The sequence below is a fragment of the Leptonychotes weddellii genome, chromosome 12, assembly GCF_054177405.1.
Source record: "Leptonychotes weddellii isolate Sample4059 chromosome 12, ASM5417740v2, whole genome shotgun sequence".
NCBI lineage: Eukaryota > Metazoa > Chordata > Mammalia > Carnivora > Phocidae > Leptonychotes > Leptonychotes weddellii.
Genome location: NC_138380.1, coordinates 68107924 through 68134996, shown reverse-complemented (window position 1 = coordinate 68134996; position 27073 = coordinate 68107924). Strand labels below are relative to the sequence as shown.

At 36.7% G+C, this 27073-nt stretch overlaps 1 protein-coding gene across 19 annotated transcripts in view; it reads left to right on the top strand.

Moving 5' to 3' along the window:
* ADAM22 (ADAM metallopeptidase domain 22) overlaps positions 1-27073 on the top strand; it is a 201465-nt gene that overhangs the window by 141964 nt on the left and 32428 nt on the right. For 18 of the 19 annotated variants that reach the window (XM_081800597.1, XM_081800596.1, XM_081800589.1 and 15 more), the window contains 12 exons: positions 1359-1443; positions 2465-2555; positions 3750-3801; positions 6737-6836; positions 9456-9527; positions 9756-9848; positions 13554-13634; positions 16357-16407; positions 16634-16697; positions 18311-18416; positions 20925-21044; positions 24324-24492. In XM_081800597.1, the coding sequence (XP_081656723.1) occupies positions 1359-1443; positions 2465-2555; positions 3750-3801; positions 6737-6836; positions 9456-9527; positions 9756-9848; positions 13554-13634; positions 16357-16407; positions 16634-16697; positions 18311-18416; positions 20925-21044; positions 24324-24492 (1084 nt within the window). The remainder of the gene's footprint in view (positions 1-1358; positions 1444-2464; positions 2556-3749; positions 3802-6736; positions 6837-9455; positions 9528-9755; positions 9849-13553; positions 13635-16356; positions 16408-16633; positions 16698-18310; positions 18417-20924; positions 21045-24323; positions 24493-27073) is intronic. The other variant, XM_081800583.1, reaches the window with a different exon arrangement.

Here is a 27073-nt window from a genome sequence, read left to right as displayed (position 1 = left end):
AAGTATAAGAGGTTTAGTTTTGAGTTATTTTCTTATTGCATGTATATTTTTATTTAATTTTCAAGAGATTTAATCAGAGCATTTATTGAGTAAAAGTACTGTTAATACTCATAAAGAATATTCGTGACAGATTAATTATATTCTTTAAAGTTTCTATATTTTAAATGTTAATGTTACCTTTGCTTTGGTCCTAAGGTAATACATTAGTATTTCTGGAGTTTACTTTTAATTTTTTCTCACTCTCATGGTTTTTTTGGGGGGGTAAATGCATATTTGATATAATAGCAAACTATATATTATAGCATTTAAAAAACATATTATGTAAAGTAAGATCTGTTGAAGGAAGTTATAAATGGAAGTAAAAGAGTATATTTTTGGGTAACTTTTATATTTTACACAATTTCAAATTTATAGAAACTTTGCAGGAATACTACAAGGAAATATATGCTCTTTACCCAGATTCATTAATTATTTACATTTTGCCCCATTTGTTTATTATTTTCTTCCTTCTTTCCTTCTTCCCTTTTTCCCTCCCTCCCTTCCTTTTTCCTTTTATCCATTTATCTATCAATTTTTTTTTTTCCTGAACCATTTGAGAGCAAGTTGGAGATACTTACTGGGCCTTCACTACTAAATACATATATATTCCCTAAAGATAAAAACATTCTCTTATATCACCATAGTAAATTATTGAATTTTTATTAATTAAAATTTTGTTAAATTTATTAAATTTTATTAAAATTTTTATTAAATTAAATTATTAAAACTAGAAAATTTAACAGTGATACAGTACTTTTAAGTAACCTATATTCAGGCTTCTCCAATTGTCTGAACAATGTCTTTGATAGCTAATTCCCTCCCCCATTCAGGACCCAAGACAAGGTCATGCATCGCATTTAATTGTCCTGTCTCTTTAGTCTCCTTTAATTTGGGAGATTTCCTCAGCCTTTCTTTGTTTATTTTGGGTTTAACATTTTTGAAGAGTGTAGGTCAGTTATTTCATAGAAAGTTCTGCATTGTGGGGATGTCTGATGTTTTCCCATTGAGAGATTCAAGTTAGACATTTTGGTCAGAAATACCACAGAAGTGATTTTGTATCCTCAGAGTACACCATATTAGTGATTTTTTCAAAACAGGTATAGTTCTGTTGAAGGTATTATTGCTCATGTGGGGAAACATCCCTCAGAAACCCTTTGGTTATGTGTGTAAATAATATTCACATTCCTCCCTTACCTCAGGAATATACAGTATAGGAATGTATTTGCATTGAGAACGTAAGTGTGGTAAATTAATAATGAAAGGTGCAGTGATACTTGGAACTTTGAACAGTAAGCATTTTTCATTTCCTTTTCTAAAAGGGGAAGTCAATTTGAGAGTAGCCGGAGCGGGGCAGCTTATATTGGTGGGATTTGCTCGTTGCTGAAAGGAGGAGGCGTGAATGAAGTAGGTGTGAACATCTGTACAATACAAAGTGGTATGATGGCTGAAAATGTTTTCCTAATATTTAAGAGATAATTTCTCATATTCCTTATTCTCTAGATGTTAGGTTGTTTTATTCACAACCAATATGGTTGCTATAAATGACCGGAGGACAGAGAATAGGAAAATAATGGAAGATAATATTTGATAATTCTGTTCATGTTCTACTTAGAATAATCTCCAAATTTAGCTATTTACAAATTATATAGATAAAATCTTTACTTTTATCTTTATTGAAAATAAGGCCCTGTCTATGCTTTGGCTGATTTCCTGAAGAACTGAGTAATTCTTGAAGCATTGGCTTACTACCTGACAACCCAATTGGAAATATTCTTCCTTCTTCAATATTTGGCAAAGTTTTGGAGAAAAAAATAGACTAAGTTTTCCGAAGAGTTTCTTTTACCCCTAAGGCACTAAGTCTGATGGAAGTGATCTAAAAGAAAAATACCTGAATCAACATATTGAAAAAAGTATCTTTAGGTCTCAAGTTTCTTTTGCCCACAGATCATTACCACTTCCTGTTACTCATACCATTTGTTTTCTGAAGCCACATTCTATTTAATTTGGGGAAATTTGGGGCATGCAAGTAGACACACAAAAATGAACAAGTTCCAAATAATTTACACATTTACTTTTATTATTTTCTAAAAGACTGACTTATGTATATACAAGTATTAAGTTTTTCAGAAATGTCACTAGTGAAATTTGGACTCAGAATTAGACTTAATTTTCTAAACCCGAAAGGTGGTGATTCCCTGGCTTCTAGTCTTCCCTATAAGATTGAATCAAACATAGGTTTATTTCTTACAGCTTTTTTCTCAAATGCTCCATCGTTCAGCGTTAGCTACTGTATGTTTAACCTCTACTAAATAAGAGGCTTAGAAATTCCTTATTTCCAATTATATTGTGTCATTTTTCTCTGGTCCATCTTAAATAAAAAATAATTCCCATTTACATGTATTTTGTTTTTGCTCTTGTTTTTCAGTTTGGGAAAACTGATTTAATGGCAGTTACTCTCGCCCAGTCATTAGCCCATAATATTGGTATTATCTCAGACAAAAGAAAGTTAGCAAGTGGTAAGTTCACCCTTGTGGTTTAGTTGTATTTAAAGTAGACTCTCTATAAATATTTTGGAGAATGAGATTTTAAATTCAGTTGCTTGATCAAATGAGTTTGGGAGATGGTATAAGATAAACAGCTGGGGCATATAATATTTTCTTCAAAAATTATACAAGATAATGTTTGCCCTGTAGGTGAAGATGTCTCCATGTGTAATTAACATTTAAAGCTATGTGGTGATAAATTCATTGTTGAATTTAAAAAAGGACAAAATAAGCTCAGTTTGGTAATTTTAAATGGTCTCGTAGAGAATCCTAAGCATGTAGGTTCAAGGTATACTGTTTTATTATGGTTTATTTAAAACATCTCTTAGTATGGCCATAGAGGAGAGTTTGCCTGCTAAAGGGCTCTGGTAAACTATGCTGGGACTAGCATCTAGGAAGAATATATTTTCCCAAGTAGGTAAAGTTAATTCACCAGGAATAGTCAAACGTCATGTATTTGGAGTAAGTTGATTAGAATCATATTTATCTTATTATTTTAATAACAAATATAAATGATTGTTTATATTAATAATAACTATTACCATTATGAAGTGCCCATTAAAAGACAGATAATTGAATGCCAGTATTATCTACATCTAGATACTCATTTAATCCTCAAGATAATCCTGCAATTAGCCCCATTTTACAGAATAAGGTGACTGGATGTTAAAAGGGTAACGTCTCTGAGATTACTCATATAGTAAGTGGCAAGTCCAGGTTTTGAACCCAGGTAGTTTAAGCCTTTCTGCTTAAACAATATACTATACTGCCTTCTATCAGCAGCTTTGGTGCAGAGGTTTTAAAACTGGACAAGAAATTGTAAGAATTCCCATAAGGGACTGTGAAAACAGAATCCTCTAGTGATGCTATTTCACTAGTATTAGATTGTTAAGCCATTTTAAAGCATTTTAATGAATGCTTTAAAAATAAGGCCACTTGTTAAAATATCAAGGTTTTAATTTAGTAAAAATTATATAATCTTGATATGGTCAAAGTAGATTTTTGTTATTATGAATGCATGCAAAACTTCAAATATAAGGAAACTTAGAAAGCAGGTATTACTTCTTAAGGGTATTTAAGGAATAAAGTGAAGATATACCTTTAAAAACTACTCTAATGCACCTGTTTTCACTTTATAAAAAGGCATTTGTATTCATTTTCTCTTAGGTGAGTGTAGATGTGAGGACACATGGTCTGGATGCATAATGGGAGACACTGGGTAAGCCACTTCTATTTGAAAATAACTCACTTTTACTTTCTCTGCTGTGCTATTGTCTCCTTAGGAATATGACACCAACAGCTTAGTGCGTGGAACCTCACCATTGACATTAAAAAGAAAATTGGATGTAGATTTTCTCAATGGCTCTCTATTATAAAATATTTTCATAAAATAGTCTCTTATTTATGAAAACAATTGTTGTCAGTTAAGATAGAAGACCAAAGACTTTGTTAGCCTTTCATCTAGGCTAGAAATGTAAGTGAGGAACAGCTTTGTTCTTCATGGCTTACCTACTAATTTTCTTTTCTTTTGTCTCTTCAATTCCAATTAAATGGGTTGTAAACAGTAGTGTGCTGGTAAGCTGATTCTCAAAATAAAAAACAAGAAAAGAACCTGGATTTGTAGCTTTCTCTGATTTTTGTGGTGTAAGTACTCCTACAATGGCTGATTTCAAGAGGCATAAAGAGTAGAAGAATGAACCTTGTATACCATCACTCGGCCTAAAAAAATACGTTCTACATAGTTAAATCTCCCTTCTGTTCTCTCTTGTTGCTCCCCAATCCCAGCCAAAGTCACTACTGTCTTGAATTTGGTTCATATTATTCACAAGCCCCTTTTAATACTTTTATTGTTTATATGTGTGTGTTGAAGTAATACATAGCATTGCTTTGCATGTTTTTAGTTTATATGAAAGGAGTCATACTATATGTACTCTTCTGTGATTTGCTCTTTTTGATCTTTATGTTTTTAAGATTTATCCATGCTGATAATATACAGTTCTAGTTCATTGAATGTATACAGCACAAATTCTTCCATTCTCCTCTTTCTGCACATGAATCATATCATTTTCCTGCTCAGAACTTTTGTTGAGACTCTGTTGTCTGAAGAATAAGGTTTGGAGTTCTTCCTCCAGTACTTGGATATGCATAATCTTTCTTCATCCTCATTTATAACCTCGTTTTCCCCTGCTATTCATGGTTGGTTTGCTTATTATGATAGTTATACAGGGGTTTCCAGCTTTTTTGATCTTCTAACCATAATCCTACATGGATTTTAAGCTTCTTAAAAATTTGCTCACCATAAATGTACATTAATTTCCAGCCTCTTTTGATTCTGTTGATATATTCTTTTCATTTGGAATTCTCATTTCTCTCTAACCACATTTCTAACCATTTGAGATTTATTATAATTTTAACTCCTGCATTGTAATTTAATTCCGTATGTCCTTATGCTTTGCCTCACCAATTAGTTGTGAATCTTTGAGTATTACATCTTACACTAATAGGTATTTCTGTTTGATCTCACACCATAATCTCCTGACACACTTGATTTTCAATAAATATTTATTGATATTTGCATTTTGAGCTCCCAAGAAATGTATGACAAGGAAGATAAATGATAGAGGGAATGTATATGCAAACATGTATTAAAATATTTTTCAAAATATCTTTGGAGTTTCTGTTTAGTAATAAAAGGGAATGATAAAAGTCCTTATCCATAATTGTAATTTTCTAACACTTACTAAATTCCAAGCTAGAGGTTCTCGTCTTTTAAAAGCTATTTAGTATGTTATGTTTGATTATTCTGCTTAATTACTAAAAACAAAATTTTATAGGCAATCTGCCTAGACGAAGCATAATGTGTAGCAAAATCAAATGGCGACACTCAGAAATGTACATAGCTCTTTGCATTAGAACTCCTCTTACATCAAATGGATGTGTTCAAGAGAAAAGCTTTTTAAAGAAAATGTTGTCTGGCATGATGCTCTATATGATTTGAGCTGTGTCAGACATCACGCAACAGTATTAATTATGGACCTGTATTTCCTGTGGGCACCTCCCCTTTCGTTTCTACTTTCTGAAGTCTCTGCGCACTGCTACGTGTTGGAAAGCATGTTGAAATGAAAACCAGTCCTACTTAGAGGTATAGAAATGAAAATTTTGAGAAAGCATTGAATATAATAGATATGTTATTAATAATTCCATGGTATTCTATTTTATTAATATATCACAGTTAACAGTTTTCTTCTAAACATTTACATGATTTTCATGGCATTTGCTATTACAAATTGTGCTATAAGTTCCTTTGTTCATTCATCTTTGTATACATAGCTAGTTATTTCCTCAAGAAAAATTTCTTAAAGTAGAATTACTAGATTTAAGGATATTTCTCATTTTGAAGGTTCTTCATACATATTGCCAAATTGTTCTCTAGCCACATTTCTTTTTCTTCTGATCCTTTTTGTTTTTTTTGTATTTTGACATAATCTTATAATTAAGAAAAGTTGCAGGAATAGTAACAAAGAACCTTTTTGTCCTCTGAGTCATAAGTCACTAGCATTGTACCTCATCACCCCCAAACACCTCAGTGTGCATTGCCTACAAACAAGTGCATTCTCCTACAGAACCACAATGCAACCAATAAAATTATCTAATTTTTAGCCCTCACTCAAAATTAGCCCTGTATTTCAAAAAATGCCACTTTAACAGATGGTTCAGAATCAATCTTATCTTCCTTCAGTCTGAAACAGTTCCTCAGTTTTCTTTGACTTTCATGACTTTGACACATTCATAGATTACAAATCAGTAATTTTGTAAAATCTTCTGCAGTTTGGGATCCAGTTTTTATATTTAAGAAAGACTCATTATTCCTGTGCTCTTTGATTGAAAATATAGGTATGTGTGTGTTTCTTTTGAATGCATATGCTAATAATGAACAGCCCATAGTCACTATTAATCACCAAATGAGGAATTTAGAAATATGCTGGTAGAATCAAAGTCTTAGGGATTTAACACAAATGCTGTACATACGTGGAATTTATTCTTTCATTTTTAAGAATAATGTTACAATTTTAACAATGTTCAAGTTTAAGACTAACATACAGACAAGGGGGACTAAAATTATATCCAGTTACTGCTTTTCTTCTGTCTTACAGGTATTATCTTCCTAAAAAGTTCACCCAGTGTAATATTGAAGAGTATCATGACTTTCTGAATAGTGGAGGTGGTGCCTGCCTTTTCAACAAACCTTCTAAGGTACTAAGTGTGATCAGAGTTATTAGTTATTAATCTTTCCTAAGGTATTATAAGCATGAATTTCTAGCCATTGGATCTTACAAAAAGAAACGTTTCCAACTTGGCTTTTATGTCCATATGTTAGATACGCAAAATATCTGCATTCTAAAGTCAGCTTTAATCTTTGGTATTTTGGGCTATTCTTTTTTTTTTTTTTTAAGATTTATTTATTTGAGAGAGAGAGAGAGAGCTTGTGTGTGAGTTGGGGGAGGGGCACAGAGGGAGGGAGAGAGAATCTCAAGCAGACTCCATGCTAAGCACAGAGCTCAACAGGGGATTTGACACAGGGCTCTATCCCCTGAGCCACCCAAGCACCCTGGCATTTTGGGCTGTTGTGATGGGAATAGAAAGTAGGTAGAAATAAGACTGTGTGCTTTCTGAAAAATGATTAGCTTGTGGGCGCCTGGGTGGCTCAGTTAAGCGACTGCCTTCAGCTCAGGTCATGATCCCAGGGTCCTGGGATCGAGTCCCGCATCGGGCTCCCTACTCTGCAGGGAGCCTGCTTCTCCCTCTCCCACTCCCCCTGCTTGTGTCCCTCTCTCGCTGTGTCTCTGTCTGTCAAATAAATAAATAAAATCTTAAAAAAAAAAAAAATGATTAGCTTGCAAAGATGGTTTCATTTGCCTTTCTTTTTCATTTTCTTGGTTCCTTTTTTGTTTGTTTGTATATGTAATCACAGCTCATACTGATAGAAAGGGCTTTTCTCCCCCTCATAACTCCCTGTCAGTGCCTTTCAGAATGAGCAGTATGATTAAAATTGCTATTACTTCTCAGTATGAAAGCCAAGGCTGCTTAAAGCAGAAAAGGAGAAAGTCTGTGTACTTAGACTTTGTCAGAGGCCTTTCCAACTTGCAGAACAAACTCTGGTTACTGACTTGAAAGCAGATCTTCCTCATGGATTTGAAAGTAAGCATGTTAAAGCAGAATTCTTGGTTCTTCTTAATTATGTGAACTGTTACGTTCTTCTGCTCACCACAGTGATGTGTGGTGTTGCCTTTATCATCATTTACCTGGTTTCATTCCCTGTCTATTCCAGTGAAATTTAGAAAGTGTATCATATTGCTTTGAAAAGCAAAGTGACCATTTTAAAGACTCTTTGCAAAAGTTTCAGAAGGTACATTTGAACTAACTCCCTGCTGCTATAAATGAAAAACAACTCAAGTCTTTTTACAAAAATAACTGATTATTCTGAGCTCAGAGTAAAATAATAAGTGGATTTTTCATCTGGATAAGTTTTAGTGTTGGCTTTCAAAGCTGTCTCATTTGTTATGATCCCTTTCAGCTGAAAATAGAATCTAGAGATGTGTTGATTATTTTGTAGGAGAGGAGAGAATATTTGAAATCAGGTGGGGATTTTGTTGTTGTCATTGCTGCTGCTTTCTTAATTGGTATTTCCCCCCCTCTAGTTAGTTAAGAAAGTGTGTGTGTGGGCTTGTGTCTGTTGATAGGTGTGTGTTCCATTCCATTCTATAATATGTAAACTTTGATGAACTTCTAAATGAATATTATATAACTGGGACATAACAGCTACTTGGTAATTTTACCTATCACCGTAAGATAAGTTATGCTCAAAAGATAATGAAATTGATGGAGAGTTGAAAAATAAAATAGTCTTAAAATGTACTCTTGTACATGCTAAAAGTTACTTCTATCTCTGGGGCCAGTTATTATTACTGCGTTCTGCAAAGCTATGTTAATTGGAGAAGCTATATTTTATATTAAATAAATCAGTGGATTCATTAAGTTTTGTGATGTTTTCCTAATTGTCTATGAAATAACTTGCTATTTCACAAGGATATATAGTTAGTAAATGGCTTTCACAGATGATTGAACTTGATCCTCCAACAATTTTTGATGTAGATGGGCAGATAATATTATTATTATTCCTGCTTTAAATATTAAAGCACTTGTGCTCTGAGATGACAAGCCGTTTGCCCAAGATAAAGTAGCTGAGCCAAGATTAGAACCCACACTTTCTGTCTCCAAATCCCTTGCTTCCTGCTTGAAATGAAATTTCAGGAATCAGTCTGGCTTGGGTTCAGTCAATGGCTAGATCATCTTTTATTTTGGTGGCATTTACTGGAATCCATATGTATATTACATATGTAAATCTGAATTTCCAATCTGAAATGGAAACAGAAGCACACACTTCTTTTTTTTTTTTATTCTTATGTTAATCCCCATACATTACATCATTAGTTCTAGATGAAGTGTTCCATGATTCATTGTTTGTGCATAACACCCAGTGCTCCATGCAGAACGTGCCCTCCTCAATACCCACCACCAGGCCAACCCATCCTCCCACTCCCCTCCCCTCTAGAACCCTCAGTTTGTTTCTCAGAGTCCATAGTCTCTCATGGTTCGTCCACCCCTCCGATTTCCCCCGCAGAAGCACACACTTCTGTTCTCAAGTTCCCAGTTCTAAAGTTCTAGAGTTATGCTTTCAAGTTTAGGAAAATAAAAATATACTTGGAAATGACTGACAGGTATACCAGATGTATGGTTGTGGTACTTATGGTCTCTCATAAGGTCTTTGATCTTGATTTATCCATATTTTATCCTTTTGGTTTCATCCCACAGCTTCTTGATCCTCCTGAGTGTGGAAATGGCTTCATTGAAACTGGAGAGGAGTGTGACTGTGGGACCCCGGCAGTAAGTCTCTGGGTGTTTTGATGGTTTTTTTTTTTTTTAGGTTGTTCAGGGTCATTCCAGGTCCACTCACTGAGACATACAGAGTTGGTGTTATGTCTGGAAATTTCATGGGATATATGGAAGAAAGATTATTATTGTGGGGTTATACATTTATTTTAAAAAAATATCCTGGTACTTTTAGAAAATGACACCATTTTCTGATGTTTTGAAAATCTTTGTATTCCTTAGGAGTGTGTCCTTGAAGGAGCAGAATGTTGTAAGAAATGCACCTTGACTCAAGACTCTCAATGCAGTGATGGTCTTTGTTGTAAAAAGTGCAAGGTAAATAAATGTTGAGTAATGACTAGTTGACAGAGAAGAGGGCATATTTGATTAAATCATTAAGGTTAGGCAAATATGATGTAATAACAAAAGTAGTGCCTATCATATATTAAGTGACTAAGTTGCCAGGTGCTCTATAGGATCCTCACAAAATCTTGTGAAGTTTTGTTACTATTTTTATTCCTATCGAACAGTTGAGAACACTAAGGCATACAGTGGGTAAATAGTTGCCCAGGGTCTTGTACCAAGTAAGTCAGAGAGCTGGGTCCTGGACCTTGTTAATTTCCCCAGTTTGTCTTCTCATTACTGCTTACCTGAGGGACATGCACATTAACTGAAGCCAGGTGTTCCTAACCTTCAAATGAGGTTTTTCCTTTCTTTGTAAAGCCAAGTGGATATTCAACAGATTCTTCTTTTCTTGCTGCTCTGCTTGGTGTATTTCTTGCATTAGCTATTGAAGGAGCAGAAGCTATACCTTTATTTTATTTTATTTTATTTTAAAGATTTTATTTATTTATTTGACAGACAGAGACACAGCGAGAGAGGGAACACAAGCAGGGGGAGTGGGAGAGGGAGAAGCAGGCCTCCCGCCGAGCAGGGAGCCCGATGTGGGGCTCGATCCCAGGACCCTGGGATCATGACCTGAGCCGAAGGCAGATGCTTAATGACTGAGCCACCCAGGCGCCCCAGAAGCTATACTTTTAGACATGATAACATCTTACGTGTATTACCATGCATGAGATTTTAGAATGCATCTTTAGGCACATTGTTTTCATCCTCCCAATAGCATCCTATACCTGTCTCCAAATATTTAAGCCTTAACATCATGACTAAAAGTTATTTGAGGCTTATGTTTTTCAAAGAAATCTATTTCTTTTTTTCTCTTCTCATATAAAATCTGGTAAAATATTCTACATTAGCTGCTGTGAGGTTTAGTATCCACCTTAGTGTGTACATTTTATGGAGTCAGTGCCTGGGACTTACCCAGTAATTGGTATAGGTCCTTAGTAAATATTTGTTGAATGGATAAATAAATATGCACAACACTCTTTTATTGATTATTTGCTGATTGACTGACTTGAGTCTAATGAGTTAAGGGAGAGTGGGACGTGAATCTATCATAGTAAGTATCTACTGAGTGCCAGAGATTGGGCTAAGCACTTTTAATTTATATCATCATGTATTTGTGTTTCTCAGTCCTGGCACTGTTGACATTTTTGGCTGGATGATTGTTTTGTTTTGAGGACATGTCTTGTGTATTGTAAGTTATTTAGCAAATCCTTGACTTCTACCCACTTGATACAAGCACACAACCCGTCCCACTTGTGACAACCAAAAATATTTCCAGACATTGCCCAGTGTCCCCTCAGGGGCAAAATCACTGCTGGTTGAGACCACTGTCATAGATAAAGCTCACAACCACACTTTTGGGATAGGCGTTATTACCGTTATTTTTCCATTTGAGCAATCCTGGTCTCAAGGAAGTGATATAACTTGCATATGCTCGTTCAGCTATTAAGGAATAGATGTGAAGTTACATCCCAGATCTGCTGGCAGCAATTTCTGTTGTTTCTACTTTACCACTATGTCTCTGGCAGCTTTTTAAGACAAGCAAGGCACTGGCAGAGACCTCTGAAAGCACTCTCTAAAAAAAGGAGGATTAAATCAAATACAAAACAGACACTTTAAGATTTGGGTTGCATCATCTATTTAGTCTGTCAGCTTCTCCACCTGCATAAAAAGGGTTCCTTTGTGATACGAACATGAACATTTCAAAGAACAAATACAAAATAATAGAATTACAATATATACAGGAAAATGTCATGATTTTAATTATCTCACAAAATAAACTGCAGCTATACCAGTCAAGTAAGAGCTTTTTGCCACTTTCTCTATCCCTCACCCCCAGTTTTTACCCCCATCCTAAACACCTGGAGGAACCAGAGGCAGGAGAGTGAATGGAGGGGGAATAGAAAAACAGGCTGAGAAATCCTGCGTATCTCTGTTTTTTCCTATGTGTATTTATGCTTAAAGCATCTGTGAGTCAGAGTTGGCAAACATTTTGGGTAAAGGGTCAGGTAGTAAATAGTTTAGGCTTTGTGGGTCATGAGGTCTCTGTCTCAGTTACTGAACTCTACCTTTGAAAGCAGCCATCAAAAATACAGAGACAAATGAGTGTGCTTGTGTTCCAATAAAACTTTATTTATAAAAACAGATGGCCAGCCACTTTTTGCCCTCAAGCCATAATTTGCCAACCCTTGCTGTAAAACATTGCTCATTGACTTGTTTATTATTTTTGTTCACTCATTAGTATGTAAGTTCCAAGAGGGCAGGGATTTGGGTCAGTTTATCTACTGCTGTATCCCAGCACTGAGAGCAAGTTGTCCTTCACTATGCTTTCTTTCAGAAGTTTCTTGGCACTTCTTGAACATTTACACTCTTATATAAACTCCATCTTAAATCTGCTTATATTTCTACCTCAGACTTTCTAAAATTGTAGTTTATCCCAGTTCCAAGAAATTGGAAGGAAGAGAACCAGAGTATGTGAATTTAAATTATCTTGCTTATTTCCTTATTTTCATGGTCTGTTTACCCCACCAAAATGTGAGTTCCTTGCAAGCAGGATTCTTGTGTTTTGTTCTCCACTGAGTCCCCAGTGGCCAGAAAGTGCCTGGCACATTTTAAGTGCCTAATAAATACTTGATGAATGAATGAACACAAATTTTTTTCGGATCTCCTAAAAATATCTGTTGAAATCCTGATTAGAGTTGGCAGTGTGCTGTTCATGTTCTCAGAACAGTAGGAAACTGAGGTGCCTGGAGGGTTATGAGCAAGGGAGAGAAGATGAAAGGTGGTCTGGGAGAGGGGTCCTGAATAATGGGTCTGTTTGTGTGAGCAGACATAAAAACGTGGAAGGATCCAGCCGCTGATATTAGCATTTTGGGGAGGGAAAGAGAATGGGATTGAAGAAGAGAGGGGAAGGATAATGACTTTGTGTATCTCTGTTTGTTTTTTTATAATGAATACCCTGGGAATTTATAAATTCAGTGAGCTTAAAATTTTATTTGTAACTCCCTACACTTACAAGAAATATTTGAGGTGGTTGAAAATAGGCAAGAGAAAAAAGAAAAGAGAAAAACCCCTCCCATACACAGGTACAAATAATAGAAACATTAGACAAGAATAAAAAACCATGCCATAGATCTATATATAAAAATGAGACAGGAGCTAAAGGACAGTATGGGAGGAAATCGCTTTGCCAGAAAATCTAACTTTTGCAATTCAGCCTACGATGTAACAACATTCAGAATTTTGGCAGATGAGGCAAAAGAGAGCAAAACGATGAAGGTGCCAGTAAGAATGAAGAGTAAAGTGTAAATCCAAAACCTTTTTTGGGAGGAAGAATTACTAGAACTTGGACTGACTTGTCCTTCTGGGGAGGTGGATCATCCAGACCTATCCTATTTTAGTAGCTATCATAAGACTTATGTGTGATGACTCTGCAGATTCTTTCATACATGAGAAACTCTCGCTGAAAACTATTAAATGAACATTTCATTCAGTAATGGGGTTTTCAGAGACTGGCATCTTAAAATTGCTTGCAATATTCCTATCCAAAAATAATCATTTTGCCTTTTTTTGAGATGCCACAAGAGATTTTTTTTTCCTTTGGCAGTTTTGCACATTGATTTTTGTTCACTTTAGTTTCAGCCCATGGGGACCGTGTGCCGAGAAGCAGTAAACGATTGCGATATTCGTGAAACGTGCTCAGGAAATTCAAGCCAGGTAATTTACAGAATCGTTACTCTGAACCTGACGGGAAAGAGTAGGGGGCTATAGTGCACTGTCCCCCAGGCAAAACGTAAAGGGACATGATGTCATGTCTTTTTCACATCAGTTCTCATTCTCTCTTTATTTACTTCTTGGGGATTTCAGTTTCAGTAATCGAAGCTTGAGCAGATGTGCAGCATCATTTTACCTCAATGTTGAACTAACCTCAGACTGCACGTGTGCCTTAACTATTTTGTTTCTGTTCTAAGTAGAGAATGGAAGGCATTGCTTTTTGTCCTGTTTTCTCTCCATTTGGTGGAAACAGGAACCAGCCAAGGCAGAGAGACCCACAGAGCACTGAGTTCTGAGGAGGGGTCTATTCTTCTGCCTTGACTCTTGTTTTTCTGAGACCACCTGCGTCACCTCACCCATTAATAACTGCTCTTGAATTTAATGTCATATGGTTGTGAATGGAGAAGATGAGGAAGCTGATAAACTTTGGTGAGGGTTCACAGATTTCCCACGGTCATTGTATATACAGGCCGTCCTCAGTTCGCAGGGTAGTGCAGGGCCCTAACAATGACCGTGCAAGGTAAAATTGTGTAAGGTCATCTTAATAATCAGTGCAAAAATTACAATTGTTCCGTGATCTTTAAAAAATGTTGTCGGCCTTGGTTTTAAGTGAATAGGGAAATGAAAAAATAAACATATTTTTTTAGCACACTAAAAACAGAAACATTGAGAATTACAAGTTTTGTTTGTTTGTAAAATCCTCATCAGGAGCAGTTTGGGCTGTGCATGCCTTCTGGCCACAAACCTTAGGATCCATAGTAAGCATCTTCTCTGTGCCCTGTTGAATTGACTCCCTTCTAAGTTTGCATCAGCTTTCAACATTTTATCCTTTGCATTTTCAGTGTCATGAAATATCTTCAGGAGATGTGAAGGTGTGAATGTGAGGTTTTTTGCCAAATAGCAGTATAAACACGCCCAGTCAGTGACTTTTTGCTGTGACTCAATTTATATTTGATTTGAATTTCACTTCTAGGGTCATCCTTTTTCATTTCTTTTTGCATTTTCATCTTTGCTGACCAAGCCCCTCTTAACAATTACCCAGTTTTGTAAAATGTCACATGCTATTACCCAGAGACAGAGGCAACACACCTACACCTTCTGTTGTCTGTGCATGAACTAAATGAACACGGGCAGTGGCCAGTCACTGGCGGACTTGCAAGAGGTGACAAGTGCCCATGATGGGCAGCTGTTAGATACCTAGTGATAATGGAACTGAAAGGCTAGTAGCATGTGGGCCTTATGCAGTTACTCACAGTTAATACACTGTGGTAGCTGACATTGGAACTGTGTTGTTGGGGTTCTGATGTCATGTCACAAAACTCTGGTATCTGAAATCCATGTATATGGGAGCTATGCAAAGCAAGGACAGCCTACATGTGTTTCCTCTAGAGAAGAGGGATTCAGTAGTGGTATACCTGCATTAATCATAAAAATGTTTTGTTTTAAAGGTAGTCATCCTAAGAGACGAGAGATCTTTCATGTAAAAGTATTTTCTTTCCTTACTATCTAATTAGCATTGTTTCTATAAGCTAACACTTAGTGATGATGAGGATACAGTGAATGACTGCCTTGTGTTCCTGGAGGGAAAGTATATTAGAGTGACTTCTTTGGAATGTGATTATACCATAAGCAGGAGTTTTAAAAAAGAATCCAAAATCCAAAGAGGATGTACAAAGATGCTTTTGTTGAATTAGTTGTAACAGCATAAACTGGAGATAGTTAGAAGTGAGTATTATAGTACATTGGTTATATGGTTTGTTAGCTCAATGCAGTATATTATAGCTATTAAGGATGATACCTACAAAAAAGCTTATTATGACCTGAGGAGATTCACGTGATGAAAAAGTAAAGAGAAGCAGGATATAAAATATCATCTGTAACATGATTATATACCCATATTTTAAAAAATCAAATTTTGTAGAAAAAGGTAGAGAAAAAATATACCAAAATATAAAAAAATTGTCTTTGGGTAGTGGGAACATGAGAGACTTTGTCTTTTGTTTTTTGTTTGTTTGTTTTACTTTTTTTACATTTCCTAAGTTTTCTGAAGTGAGTATATAATTATTATAAAGATACAAAAAATGTATAATAAATTTAAAAATACTGTTTATTTAGAATGCTTTGCAATTTTCTGCAATTGCTACAAGGGAAAAACGGGGCAATAAAGCATGTTTTTTCCTAATGTGCCCAAGGTGGACTTCCGCTCAAGAGACATTACAAGAGTAAGGGCTGAGGTGCTTCTCAGGGTAAAAAAGAGGAACCTGTTTATTGCTCCATTTTTGTTGGCATCCTCCTTGCTTTTGTTTTGTGCTCTTGTTTTTCTTGCTCTGAGGAACAGTGTATCTGTATAAAGCAAGATGCTCTGAAATGTTAGGGTTGGCTGAGTCATAGCTGTAGGTTCTTTTTATTTGCTACAGTGTAATCAACTGTTTTTGCCTCTAGTAGATCCATATTTTTAGGGGAAAGTGCACCAATTGTTGTATTTCCTTCTGCTTCCTCTTGATCTTTTTTGTTTTTATTTTCAGATGTTGTAAGAGACTTAGCCATATTATCAGACTTTTATTTTCAAAAAAAAAAAAAGGAAAGAAAAGAAAACATTACAGGGATTAGCTCAGCCGGATATTTTGCTGTGCACTTGGTTCATAGTTCTGTTTTCATTTCCTAGTGTGCCCCAAATATTCATAAAATGGATGGATATTCATGTGATGGTATTCAGGTAGGTTATTTCATCTTTACCTAAATCTTTCATGTGTACCAGCATGAAAGAAATACTGAAATTTTACCAAAATAGGAAAATCAGTTTAAATGTTTTGTAATCAATTCTGAAGATAAAAGGTTTTATAATACTCATCTACTAGTTTTCCCAGTCCTATTTTCTTTTTTCAGTGATCCAACATAAGCAGACATTGCATTGTTAATAGGTGTATGCTTTTCCATTTTAGGGGATTTGCTTTGGAGGAAGATGTAAAACCAGGGATAGGCAATGCAAATACATCTGGGGGCAAAGTAAGTAAATAGTGTGGCTTGATCCTTTTCAAAGTTATGATATCAGGTCAAAGCACATGATGTGAGCTGGAAGTAAATTTTCAACCACTTTATGACTGAGGGATTCTCAAAAACACTGCAGGTCTTAGTAGTGGCACTTTTGTAGACATTAGAGAAAGGCACCTCCTTTGAGAAGACACTGGCTGGTTGGTTGTGCCATTGGACAAGAAAGAAGGTGCCTTTGGTGCCAGGCAGATGAAGTCCACTCCAGCCTGTGCAGCCCGGAGAATAGAGCAAACCCGGATTTCAGCTCCACTTACACTTCCCTCAGCTGAGTGTCCTTAACCAAACCTGTACAACCATGTGGGATGGGCGTGGACCCTGGATAGGGCGCCCTTGGCTTAGCACTGGGGCAGTTCAGCTAGAGTTGCTTTTTCTTCCTCAGCTTTCTCTCTTAAAGTCTAGCTCGCTTTCCTAATTACAGGTGACCCTCTGCTGAGGTAGCTGTGCCACATCAGAAAAGAATTTTAATGTTATTGCTTTCAAAGTTTGTCAGATTTTCGGAGGGCAATGTATAATATTTATATCTAAAACATATTATTTAAATTATATCTCTGTTTAAATGTGTATTTAAATATTGTGCCATATATTTTTTGAAGGCAGTTTTCGCTTTAAACTCTTTCAGAAGACAGTTTGTATTAGGAAATAAGCTATAAAGATAATCTTTAATTGTCACACATAGTGGCTACATTCTTTCTGAGAGGACAAGTGTATGCCCTCTTCTGAGTGACTGGAGAATGGGGGAGAATATGGAAATGCAGATTTGTACTCTGAGCAAAGAGATACAGTTTTTGTTTCCCCCACTTGAGAAAAACTGTTGCTTACAGCAAGAAGTAGGAAAAAAACCTGATTTTTTTTAACGTGATAATTTTTTAAAAATATACACAAACAGTTATCTTTTGATTAGTTTGCAAAGGTCATTTTGATTTAACTCCTGGACCGTTCCATCAACCAGCCTTGGCTTTAGCCAAAGCAAAGTCCTGACAAAGATGCTGACATAGCTTAAAATGTTATTTGACTCTCTTAGATTTAGCATGAATTCAAGCTTGTCTAAAAACAGAATAAAATTAAATTGTTTTTTAATAGTTGTTAAGAATTAGTAAACAAGGTAGAAATTATACTACTGTTTCTTGAATCTTTAATTATAGTGCATAGTTATTTTAATAAACTTGTCATGATGATTAATAAAAGTTGCCAAGTGAGAAATTTGTACTTTACATTTGGCACTGAGATTAAAGTGTGGAGTATTTATTCCAGGAACAATTTGGTAGCATCTTCCCCTAATTATTGGCCACATTCTGAGGAGTGTTGTTCTTGGAACCTATAGCCTCAATCCCATCAAAGATCTCCATAGATTTGTTTTCCAAATTTCCAATGAGCAGTCATGAAGAATGTAGCTGAGTCATGGATGTCTGTGGTAAAGGACAACTCTTGAGAACAATGGGTACAGTCTTTGGAATTGGCACCACTGTCATGAAGAAGAGTCCTTAAATGGCTACTTTCCCTTACTGCGAACATTTTGAGCAGCTCATGTGTTAAATCTCTCACCGATAGAAAACTCTTTTCTGCTTCAGAGGTGATGGCATCAGACAAATACTGCTATGAGAAACTGAATATCGAAGGGACGGAGAAGGGGAACTGTGGGAAAGACAAAGACACATGGATACAGTGCAACAAACGGTGAGATGGAGAAGTTTGCGCAGAGTTTATCCCTTAGTTAATTGCAGGTGTTACTCTCGGAGCCACCAGGATGTTCCTGTTCTCTGCATCCCGCAGAGCCTTCTGCTGCCTGCTCTCCTCATCTTTTCCCAGCATTCCAGCTCCACCCTGCGGAAGGCTCCTGAGTCTTAACACTTATGCTGACCTCTCCCCTCAGGCCCAGGCCACCCTTGCAGCTGCCTCAGGACTTTCTCACCTAGAAGGCACCGGCTAGCATTTCAAAGCAACAAAAATTAAAGCCACCAGAATATATACTCTATTAACTGGCTCTGACTTTTCTGAACCACCATTTTTGTCAAAGATCTTAATATCTCACTGTCCTTCAGTTTAGAAGCCTTGCAGTGGTCCTTGACTCCACTGTCCCTCTGACACATTGTCCAGACACCAAAACATGGCCATTTGTCTTAATTGATCTCTTCATTTCCTTTCCTATTGCATTGCCGCAACTAAGACCTACATTAATTCTTCAACTGTTACAAAGGCCTCTTAAGAGTGTCTTAAGCCAGGGGTCTCTAGCATGCTGCCATCAGAATAGTCATCTGCTGAATCCTTTTGACTGTCAATTCTTTGTTCAAATGTCTCTGGTCCCACATACCTAATTAATAGTAAGAATAATGCCCAACATTTACTGTGCACACTATCTTGCAGTTTACATAAGCTCTGTTATTTAGTCTTTATGGCAGTTTTCCTCATTTTATGGAGGAAAAACTGAGGCACAATTAATTCATTTGACCAAGGTCATGTAGCTAGGATGCAGTAGAAGCAGAATTAGAATGTGGCAGTCTGATTTCAGAACTCTCCCTTAACCACTTTGTGGCATGTCCTACTGTCTTGTTTAATGAACAAAATGGAACTTTAGCTTGACCCTTTACATCCTCCTCAGTTTGCCCTCAACCTTCATTTTTTTGTTTTGTTTTGTTTTTTTCTTCTCTACTCTTCCAAATTCTAGCAAACCTTGTCATTCCTAGTCCATGCATTTTATTCTCTCATCTCCGTACCTCTGCTTGTGCTGCTCATTCCTCCAAAAGCACCCTTTATCCTCACTCTTACCAGTCACAGTCCCACTTGGACAACGCTGTATAAATTGTTTCTGGATTTACTCTAGAAATAAATCATTTCCCTCTTCTCTGAATTCCCACAGCCTTTTGTACTATTACTGTGGCCCTTGTTCCCGCCCCTCCATGTTTTATAGCTGTTTATGTGTGTGATTTCTCTTCTCATCCGAGTCTATTTCCTTGACCGTGTCTTTTTTTCTTTATATATCCTAAAGTACTTAGTAAGCTCCATGCACATAAATGACACTTATAAAAATGTTGAATATCTCTTCTGTGTTAAGAAAGCATTTTTGTTTGTGATAGCTATAATAAAATGATATAACCTTTAAAAATTATTTTTTAAGGATGAATTAATACATTTTTCTATGTTGATGATAGATATAAGTTCTAATTTTTCTCTATCTGATGAAGCTTAATATTTTCTTTTTTTTAAAATTTAATTAATTAATTAATTAATTTTTTTAAAGATTTTATTTATTTATTCATGAGAGACAGAGAGAGAGAGGCAGAGGGAGAAGCAGGCTCCCAAGGAGCAGAGAGCCCGATGCGGGACTCGATCCCAGGACCCTGGGATCATGACCTGAGCCGAAGGCAGATGCTTAACCATCTGAGCCACCCAGGCGCCCGAAGCTTAATATTTTCATATATAATCTTGCTAGTCTACTAATCATTCTTGACAAGATATTTATTAGTGTATGTGTTTAATATTATGTATATTAGCAATTAAAATGTGCTAGATATAGAAAATATGTCAGATAATAATACCACTGGAAATGTTTTATATGTTAAATTAGAATTATATGCGGTAGGTGGGGGATTAGTGGAATATATTGAAAAAGGGATTGTGAATCTATGTGGCTGAGAATCTACTATATATATATAAAACATATATAAAATTCTACTATATATAAAATATGAATCTACTATATATAATATATAAAGTAAAAATCTACTATATATAAAATATACGTAAAATTCTTTAATTCTGGGGCAAAAGGTTGAAGAAAGAGCTGTCTTCCAAAAGAGTACTCATCCAAAGGTCATTTATTCACTTGTCAAATATTAAAAAAAAATGTTTTAGCATATCCAGTGGTGTGTTCTAGGGAAGGAGATTCTGATCTAAAAGAAGTCTTTTTGTTGGATAATTTCCTTTAGAGAAATACTTGAACTAATGGACAGTAAAGGAAAATCTAGAAAACAGTTTGGGATTTTGGTACATGGATAACAGTTTCAGAGAAGACACTTTTTAAAGCGGGAGGCAAACTAATTTGGGCTTATTTAGCTTATTATAATTTGAGTAAATAAAATAGAGTGGATGAAAAAGAAACGCTAAAATGAGATAAGATTACTGTTCTAACTGTACATGGTTTGTTATTTGGGGAAAGAAGTAAATAATTGGTATCTTTTAACACAGGGATGTGCTTTGTGGTTACCTTCTGTGCACCAATATTGGTAATATCCCCAGGCTTGGAGAACTTGATGGTGAAATCACATCTACTTTGGTTGTGCAGCAGGGAAGGACGTTAAACTGCAGGTAATCATCTTCCCCATTCTATGAGAACATTAGTCATCTTACTTCCGAGGAGTGCCTCGTAGAGTTACTTTGGTTTTTTCAGTTCCCATGCGTGTTAGCAAGCCGAAACAGAATCTAGCCTGTAGGGGTGACCAAAAGGGTTGAAAAGAAGCTAAGAATTAGTTGACTATGGTTGATGGAGTTATGTTTAATGGGTCGAGAATATCTTGTAGGGTTTAGTTTGCATTTCATTCCTAATAAGGAAAATGAGTCAGAACTCCCGGGTAAAGTCAGTAGATTAAATATATGCATCTTCCTTTACTCCCTTCTGAGCCCCCACTAAAATGACAGTAACGATCTTTTTTGGAATTCATGTATCCACAGGGCAGTAGAGAAAGGGAGAGGAGACAACAGCAACAAAATTTGGGAGTGTGGAGAGCATATGGATGTGTGGCAAATGATTGTCAAAACTAAGAAAGCTGAATTCCTAAGTCAGTAATGGGGAAAACGGAGAGCTAACCTTGTATATAAAGTCATTTCCCCAAAGACTCAAAAATTGGCAGCATCATCTACTTCTGGAAGACAGAGTAAAAGGATTCAGGGACAGGGAGGGGCTAAAATAGAAAAGATAGTTGAAAAGTCTGCCAACAGATTACTTCCTGACTCACCTAAACTGGGGATTGCTCACCCTCTCATGGAAGATTTTGAGCTTTACATTCTACACATAAACAGGTTTCCGAGCTGAAGGACGACCGGCAATATTGATACCAGGGTGTGTGCAAGTGGACCAGCCTCATTGATGTTCAGCCAGAAAGCCCTAAAATTTCCTATCATTTATCTGATAACTCAAATATGAGCAGTTTATCAGACATGTGAAGAAAGGCTCAAACACACATACACAAAGAGATAAAAACAACCAGAAAAAAGGGCACCTGTCAATATTTATGCGAGATAAGATACTTCTATCATGAAAAAGAATAGAGTGCTATTTTTTTAAACAAATGAAGAACATTCACAGAAACAAATGCTGTTGGAAATTAAAAATATGGAGGTAGAGATTAAACCCAGTAGTTGAAATTATCTCCCAGAAAGTAGGGCAAAAGCAGGAAAGGAGTGGAACAAAGAGAAAACCTCACCAAGTTGGAACAGGAATGATGAACAGGGAAAATAGCAGGGAAGAAATCATCAATGAGTGACTTAGATTGTCTACAAAGGATGGACTTGAGCGTCTACATTGACAGGCTCACCAAGTGCAGGTGCAGTGAGTGAACTCCGAGGCACATCTAAACATATCATTATGCAACTTCAGACCTTAGGACAAAGAAAAGAATCCCAAATGTTTTCAGAGAGGTGAAAAAAAAGATCAGGCTTAGGATCTATCAGCAGGAGCCCTGGGAGCCAGAATACAATGGAAAACATGATTCCTGAACTAAGTTCTGTACCCAGGCAAAATATCGATCAAGTGTGAAGGGAGAAAGTGGACACACTTTTAGATATGCAGGTTTCCCCGCGAATGTACTCCCCTACCCTTTTTCAGGAAGCTATTAGAAATTGGGTTCCACTCAAATGAAAGCGTAAGGTAAGAAAGGGAAAGGCTGGTCATACAGGAAACAAGATACCCACCACGTAGAGTGAAGAGTCAGGGCAACCCTCCAGTGAATGGTGAGGGGAAATCCCAGATACTACAGTGCTGTACAGGGTACAGCGGACAGCCAGATCAGACAGCAGGAGTAGGGTATATTCCAGATAGAAACTCCAGGAGAGATTTCTGCAGGAAGAAGAACTGATGCTCAGACAGCACATCTTGGGGATTTGGGGGTCAACAGAGTTTGATTAGTTTCGTATTGGTGACAAATTCTTAGAAAAGTAGGCAAAAAGACAACCAACAAATAAGAGACTTGCTAATCTGAGGGAAAATGAAAAGTTGTACAGGAAAAGAAAAGGTTTAATTATGGCATACCGTATCACTCAGCTGAGTAACATTTACATAGTCCTAATAGTGTACATTTTTATTATTGATTTGAGTATTGATTAAACAAAATTTATGATGGGAGGATAGGAGAAAGATACAAATTTTCAAATTCCATAGAGGGGAGTCAGTTGGTAGTATCTGAAATGGAAAAATAAAAAAATAGTAACACAAACTCTTAATTAAAGATATGTACATAAATAACAAAAGAATCAATTAAAAGTAGAAAGTGGTTTCCTCCAAGGAGGGATATATGGTGGAGGAGAGGGCACTGAACCACTTTATTGCATTAAAAAAAAAAACGATTTGTCTGTTTGACTCTTTAAACTATATGCATGTGTCCTTTTGATAAAAATAAATAAATAAAAAGAATGGAGATTTATGTGCTGACATTGACCTGGCATCATATGACTACATTAAGGATTTACATTTTAACCGTGTTCTGTTTTATTTATTCCTATATAACATTTAGGTAGTGAAGTTAATAATATAGCCATTCTCAATTACCATTTTTAAATTAGCAATCTTCTTGGGAAATGTAAACCCAGACCAGTTCTCGTCCTTGTTTGAAACATGTTTGAAATCTTGAGACCTACCCACTTATCAAACCAAATACTAGTAATAATGGCTCACTTGACTTGTACATGATAGCCAAGGCAAAATGATAAAGCTATTTCAGTTCAGGCCCTTGTTATAATAATTATGTTTAAATCCTAAAATATATCCATATCTCTGAAAGAATCAGATCAAAAGATTTAATTGCTTTCTCCATTTAGAGGTTGAAATGGTTATGCTATTGTTTTTTTTTTAATTTTTTATTGTTATGTTAATCACCATACATTACATCATTAGTTTTTGATGTAGTGTTCCATGATTCGTTGTTTGTGTATAACACCCAGTGCTCCATGCAGAATGTGCTCTCTTTAATACCCATCATCAGGCTGACCCATCCTCCCACCTCCCTCCCCTCTAGAACCCTCATCAGAGGGACTCTGAAAAACAAGCTATTTGTTTTTATTAGATAATAAATAGAAAAATAGAGAAAGTATTATTGCCCACTTTTTAGTTTAGCTTAGTGTTTTTTAGTGAGAGAGAGAGTGTGTGCATTCTAGCAGAGGGGGAGGAGCAGAGGGAGAGGAAGAGCGAGAATCCCAAGCAGGCTCCACACTTAGCCCAGAGCCCGATGTAGGGCTCGAACTCACAACCCTGAGGTCACGACCCGAGCTGAACTCAAGAGTCAGACACTTAACCCACTTTTTAGTTTTTAAGCAGATTCTCAAAATGAATGTGAATTAATGGACTCCTATTTTCTTTTTGCTCTCTGTTTTTAGTGGTGGGCATGTGAAGCTTGAAGAAGATGTCGATCTTGGCTATGTGGAAGATGGGACACCTTGTGGTCCCCAAATGATGTGCTTAGAACACAGGTGTCTTCCTGTGGCTTCCTTCAACTTTAGTACTTGCTTAAGCAATAAAGAAGGCACTGTTTGTTCAGGAAATGGAGTAAGTATTCAGTACCTTGCCATAGGGAAACTCCTCTATTCTTTTATATCACAGAAACAGGTATGACCCTAACCTGCTTATTTTGTAAAAATCGAAAATGTGCTTATCCATGTTTCTAGCTGGCTTGGAAACAGTTCTTTGGTCATAGTCGTTGGAATATTTCTGTTGTGTAATCTGTGCAAGCCTGGGAATAAGAAAAAGTATAATCTTCCTAATCAAATTCTTCCATTTTTCTTTTTCATTGTGTTAATGTGATCTCATATAATATAATGCTGGTTTTCTACAAGTGATCTGGGAGAGAAGTTTTTTTTGTTTTTTGTTTTTTTTTTTTCCTTGACAGAGAGAGACGGCGAGAGAGGGAACACAAGCAGGGGGAGTGTGAGAGGGAGAAGCAGGCTTCCCACCAAGCAGGGAGCCTGATGCAGGGCACAATCCCAGGACCCTGAGATCATGACCTGAGCCGAAGGCAGACGCTTAACGACTGAGCCACCCAGGCGCCCCTGGGAGAGAAGTTTTAATAAATTCTAATGGGACTTTAAAAAGGGTGTAGAAAAGGGCATTGGCCACAATATTTAACAACTGGTATGGTCTAGTCACTGAGCAATTAGAACAGGTCATAAATAGTTGCTGTAGCCACACCAAGCGTGTATCAGTCAAGGATAACTCCTAGAAATAAAAACTGAATAAGTCAGAGAAATGTTTATCACAGATGAATAGAAAGAATAGCATTGTTTAAAAGACTAAATTCTATTTTTTCAGTCACATATCTGATAATGTAGGTCCTATATAAGTAAGTTTATAAGTTAGATAAACATGCCCCAATAGTGATCACAGTTTGGTCATTTTCTGTTAGGAATTCCTATACTAATAAAATAATTTTTACTTCTTTTTCTTTTGGCATGCACTACGATTTTTTTTTTTAAACCCTACCTAGATTCTTGGCTTGAGCTGGTCATATTATCCAGTTGAGGTAAAGGATCCCTGTCCTGAAATTGTAAGCCTTCAATCCTGGTCATTCCATGTAGATCCTCCAGGGATATGCCAAGAATTTTCTTAGGGAGGTCTTACCAACTGTAACTCTTTGCCAAAGGATAGGAGTTCTTATGGCAAGTGAAAATAGAGAAGGCACGTAGTAAGTAGTTCTGCTCCTACAAAGGGGTCTACTAAGTCTTCTTTCTTGAGTAAGTGAGAAGATGTTAAGGGGAAATGCTTTTTTGGGCGGATAGGGCAAAAAGTGGAATTACTTCTTGATCATTCATGCTAATGATAACAATGTCTTCTTCATCTAGAAGTGTATAACATGGAGACCAAACAGTTTTGTTAATAAAATATTTGTTTAACGAATGAATAAATTGATAGACACAAGTAATTCAGGTGGCAAATATCATCCAAATCATTTGCAGTAATTATGCATAATACAGAGACATTATATCCTATATATTTTTAATTCACAGTAACTCTAAATATACAATAAAAATTAAAATGAGAATACAGTAGATACTGTCTATGTACTGTACATTGTATAGTTAAGAGTATGGGCTTGGAATCAGACAGTCTGAGTTTGAATCCCATCTCTGTTTCTTTCTAATTGAGTGAGATTTGGCAACTCATTTAGCCTCTGTGTGATTCGATTTATTCCCCTTTAAAATGAGAAGAAGAATATTGTGTGCTTTACAGGATTGTTGTGAAGAATCAGTGAGTTAAGGGGCGCCTGGGTGGCTCAGTCGTTAAGCGTCTGCCTTCGGCTCAGGTCATGATCCCAGGGTCCTGGGATCGAGCCCCGCATCGGGCTCCCTGCTCAGCGGGAAGCCTCCTTCTCCCTCTCCCACTCCCCCTGCTTGTGTTCCCTCTCTCGCTGTGACTCTCTCTGTCAAATAAATAAAATCTTAAAAAAAAAAAAAAATACAGTTGACTGGGCACCTGGGTGGCTCAGTCGTTAAGCATCTGCCTTCGGCTCAGGTCATGATCCCAGGGTTCTGGGATCGAGCCCCACATCAGGCTCTTTGCTCCATGGGGAGCCTGCTTCTCCCTCTCCCTCTCTCCCTGCTTGTGTTCTCTCTCTCGCTGTTTATCTCTCCCTGTCAAATAAATAAACAAAATCTTTAAAACAAAACAAAACAAAACTAGGCAGTCTGGGTGGCACCTGGGTGGCTCAGTCGTTAAGCGTCTGCCTTCGGCTCAGGTCATGATCCCAGGGTCCTGGGATCAAGCCCCACATCAGGCTCCCTGCTCAGCGGGAAGCCTGCTTCTCCCTCTCCCACTCCCCCTGCTTGTGTTCCCTCTCTTGCTGTGTCTCCCTCTGTCAAATAAATAAAATCTTTAAAAAAAAAAAGAATTAGTGAGTTAATACTTGCAACTTATATGTAGTACTTAAAACAGTGCCTGAGGCATAGTGAGTGTCGGATAGATGTTTGCTATCACTCTCTTGTGATTCCTTGTCACTGTGTCACTGTTGTGCGATGTGGAAACTGAGAGTTGGACCTGCTTAAAACCCATTGATAAGACAGCAGTGAAATGGGCACTCACAGCCAGGCCTTTTGACTTTAAACCTCAGCCTTTTTCCACTGATACGAGGAATTCT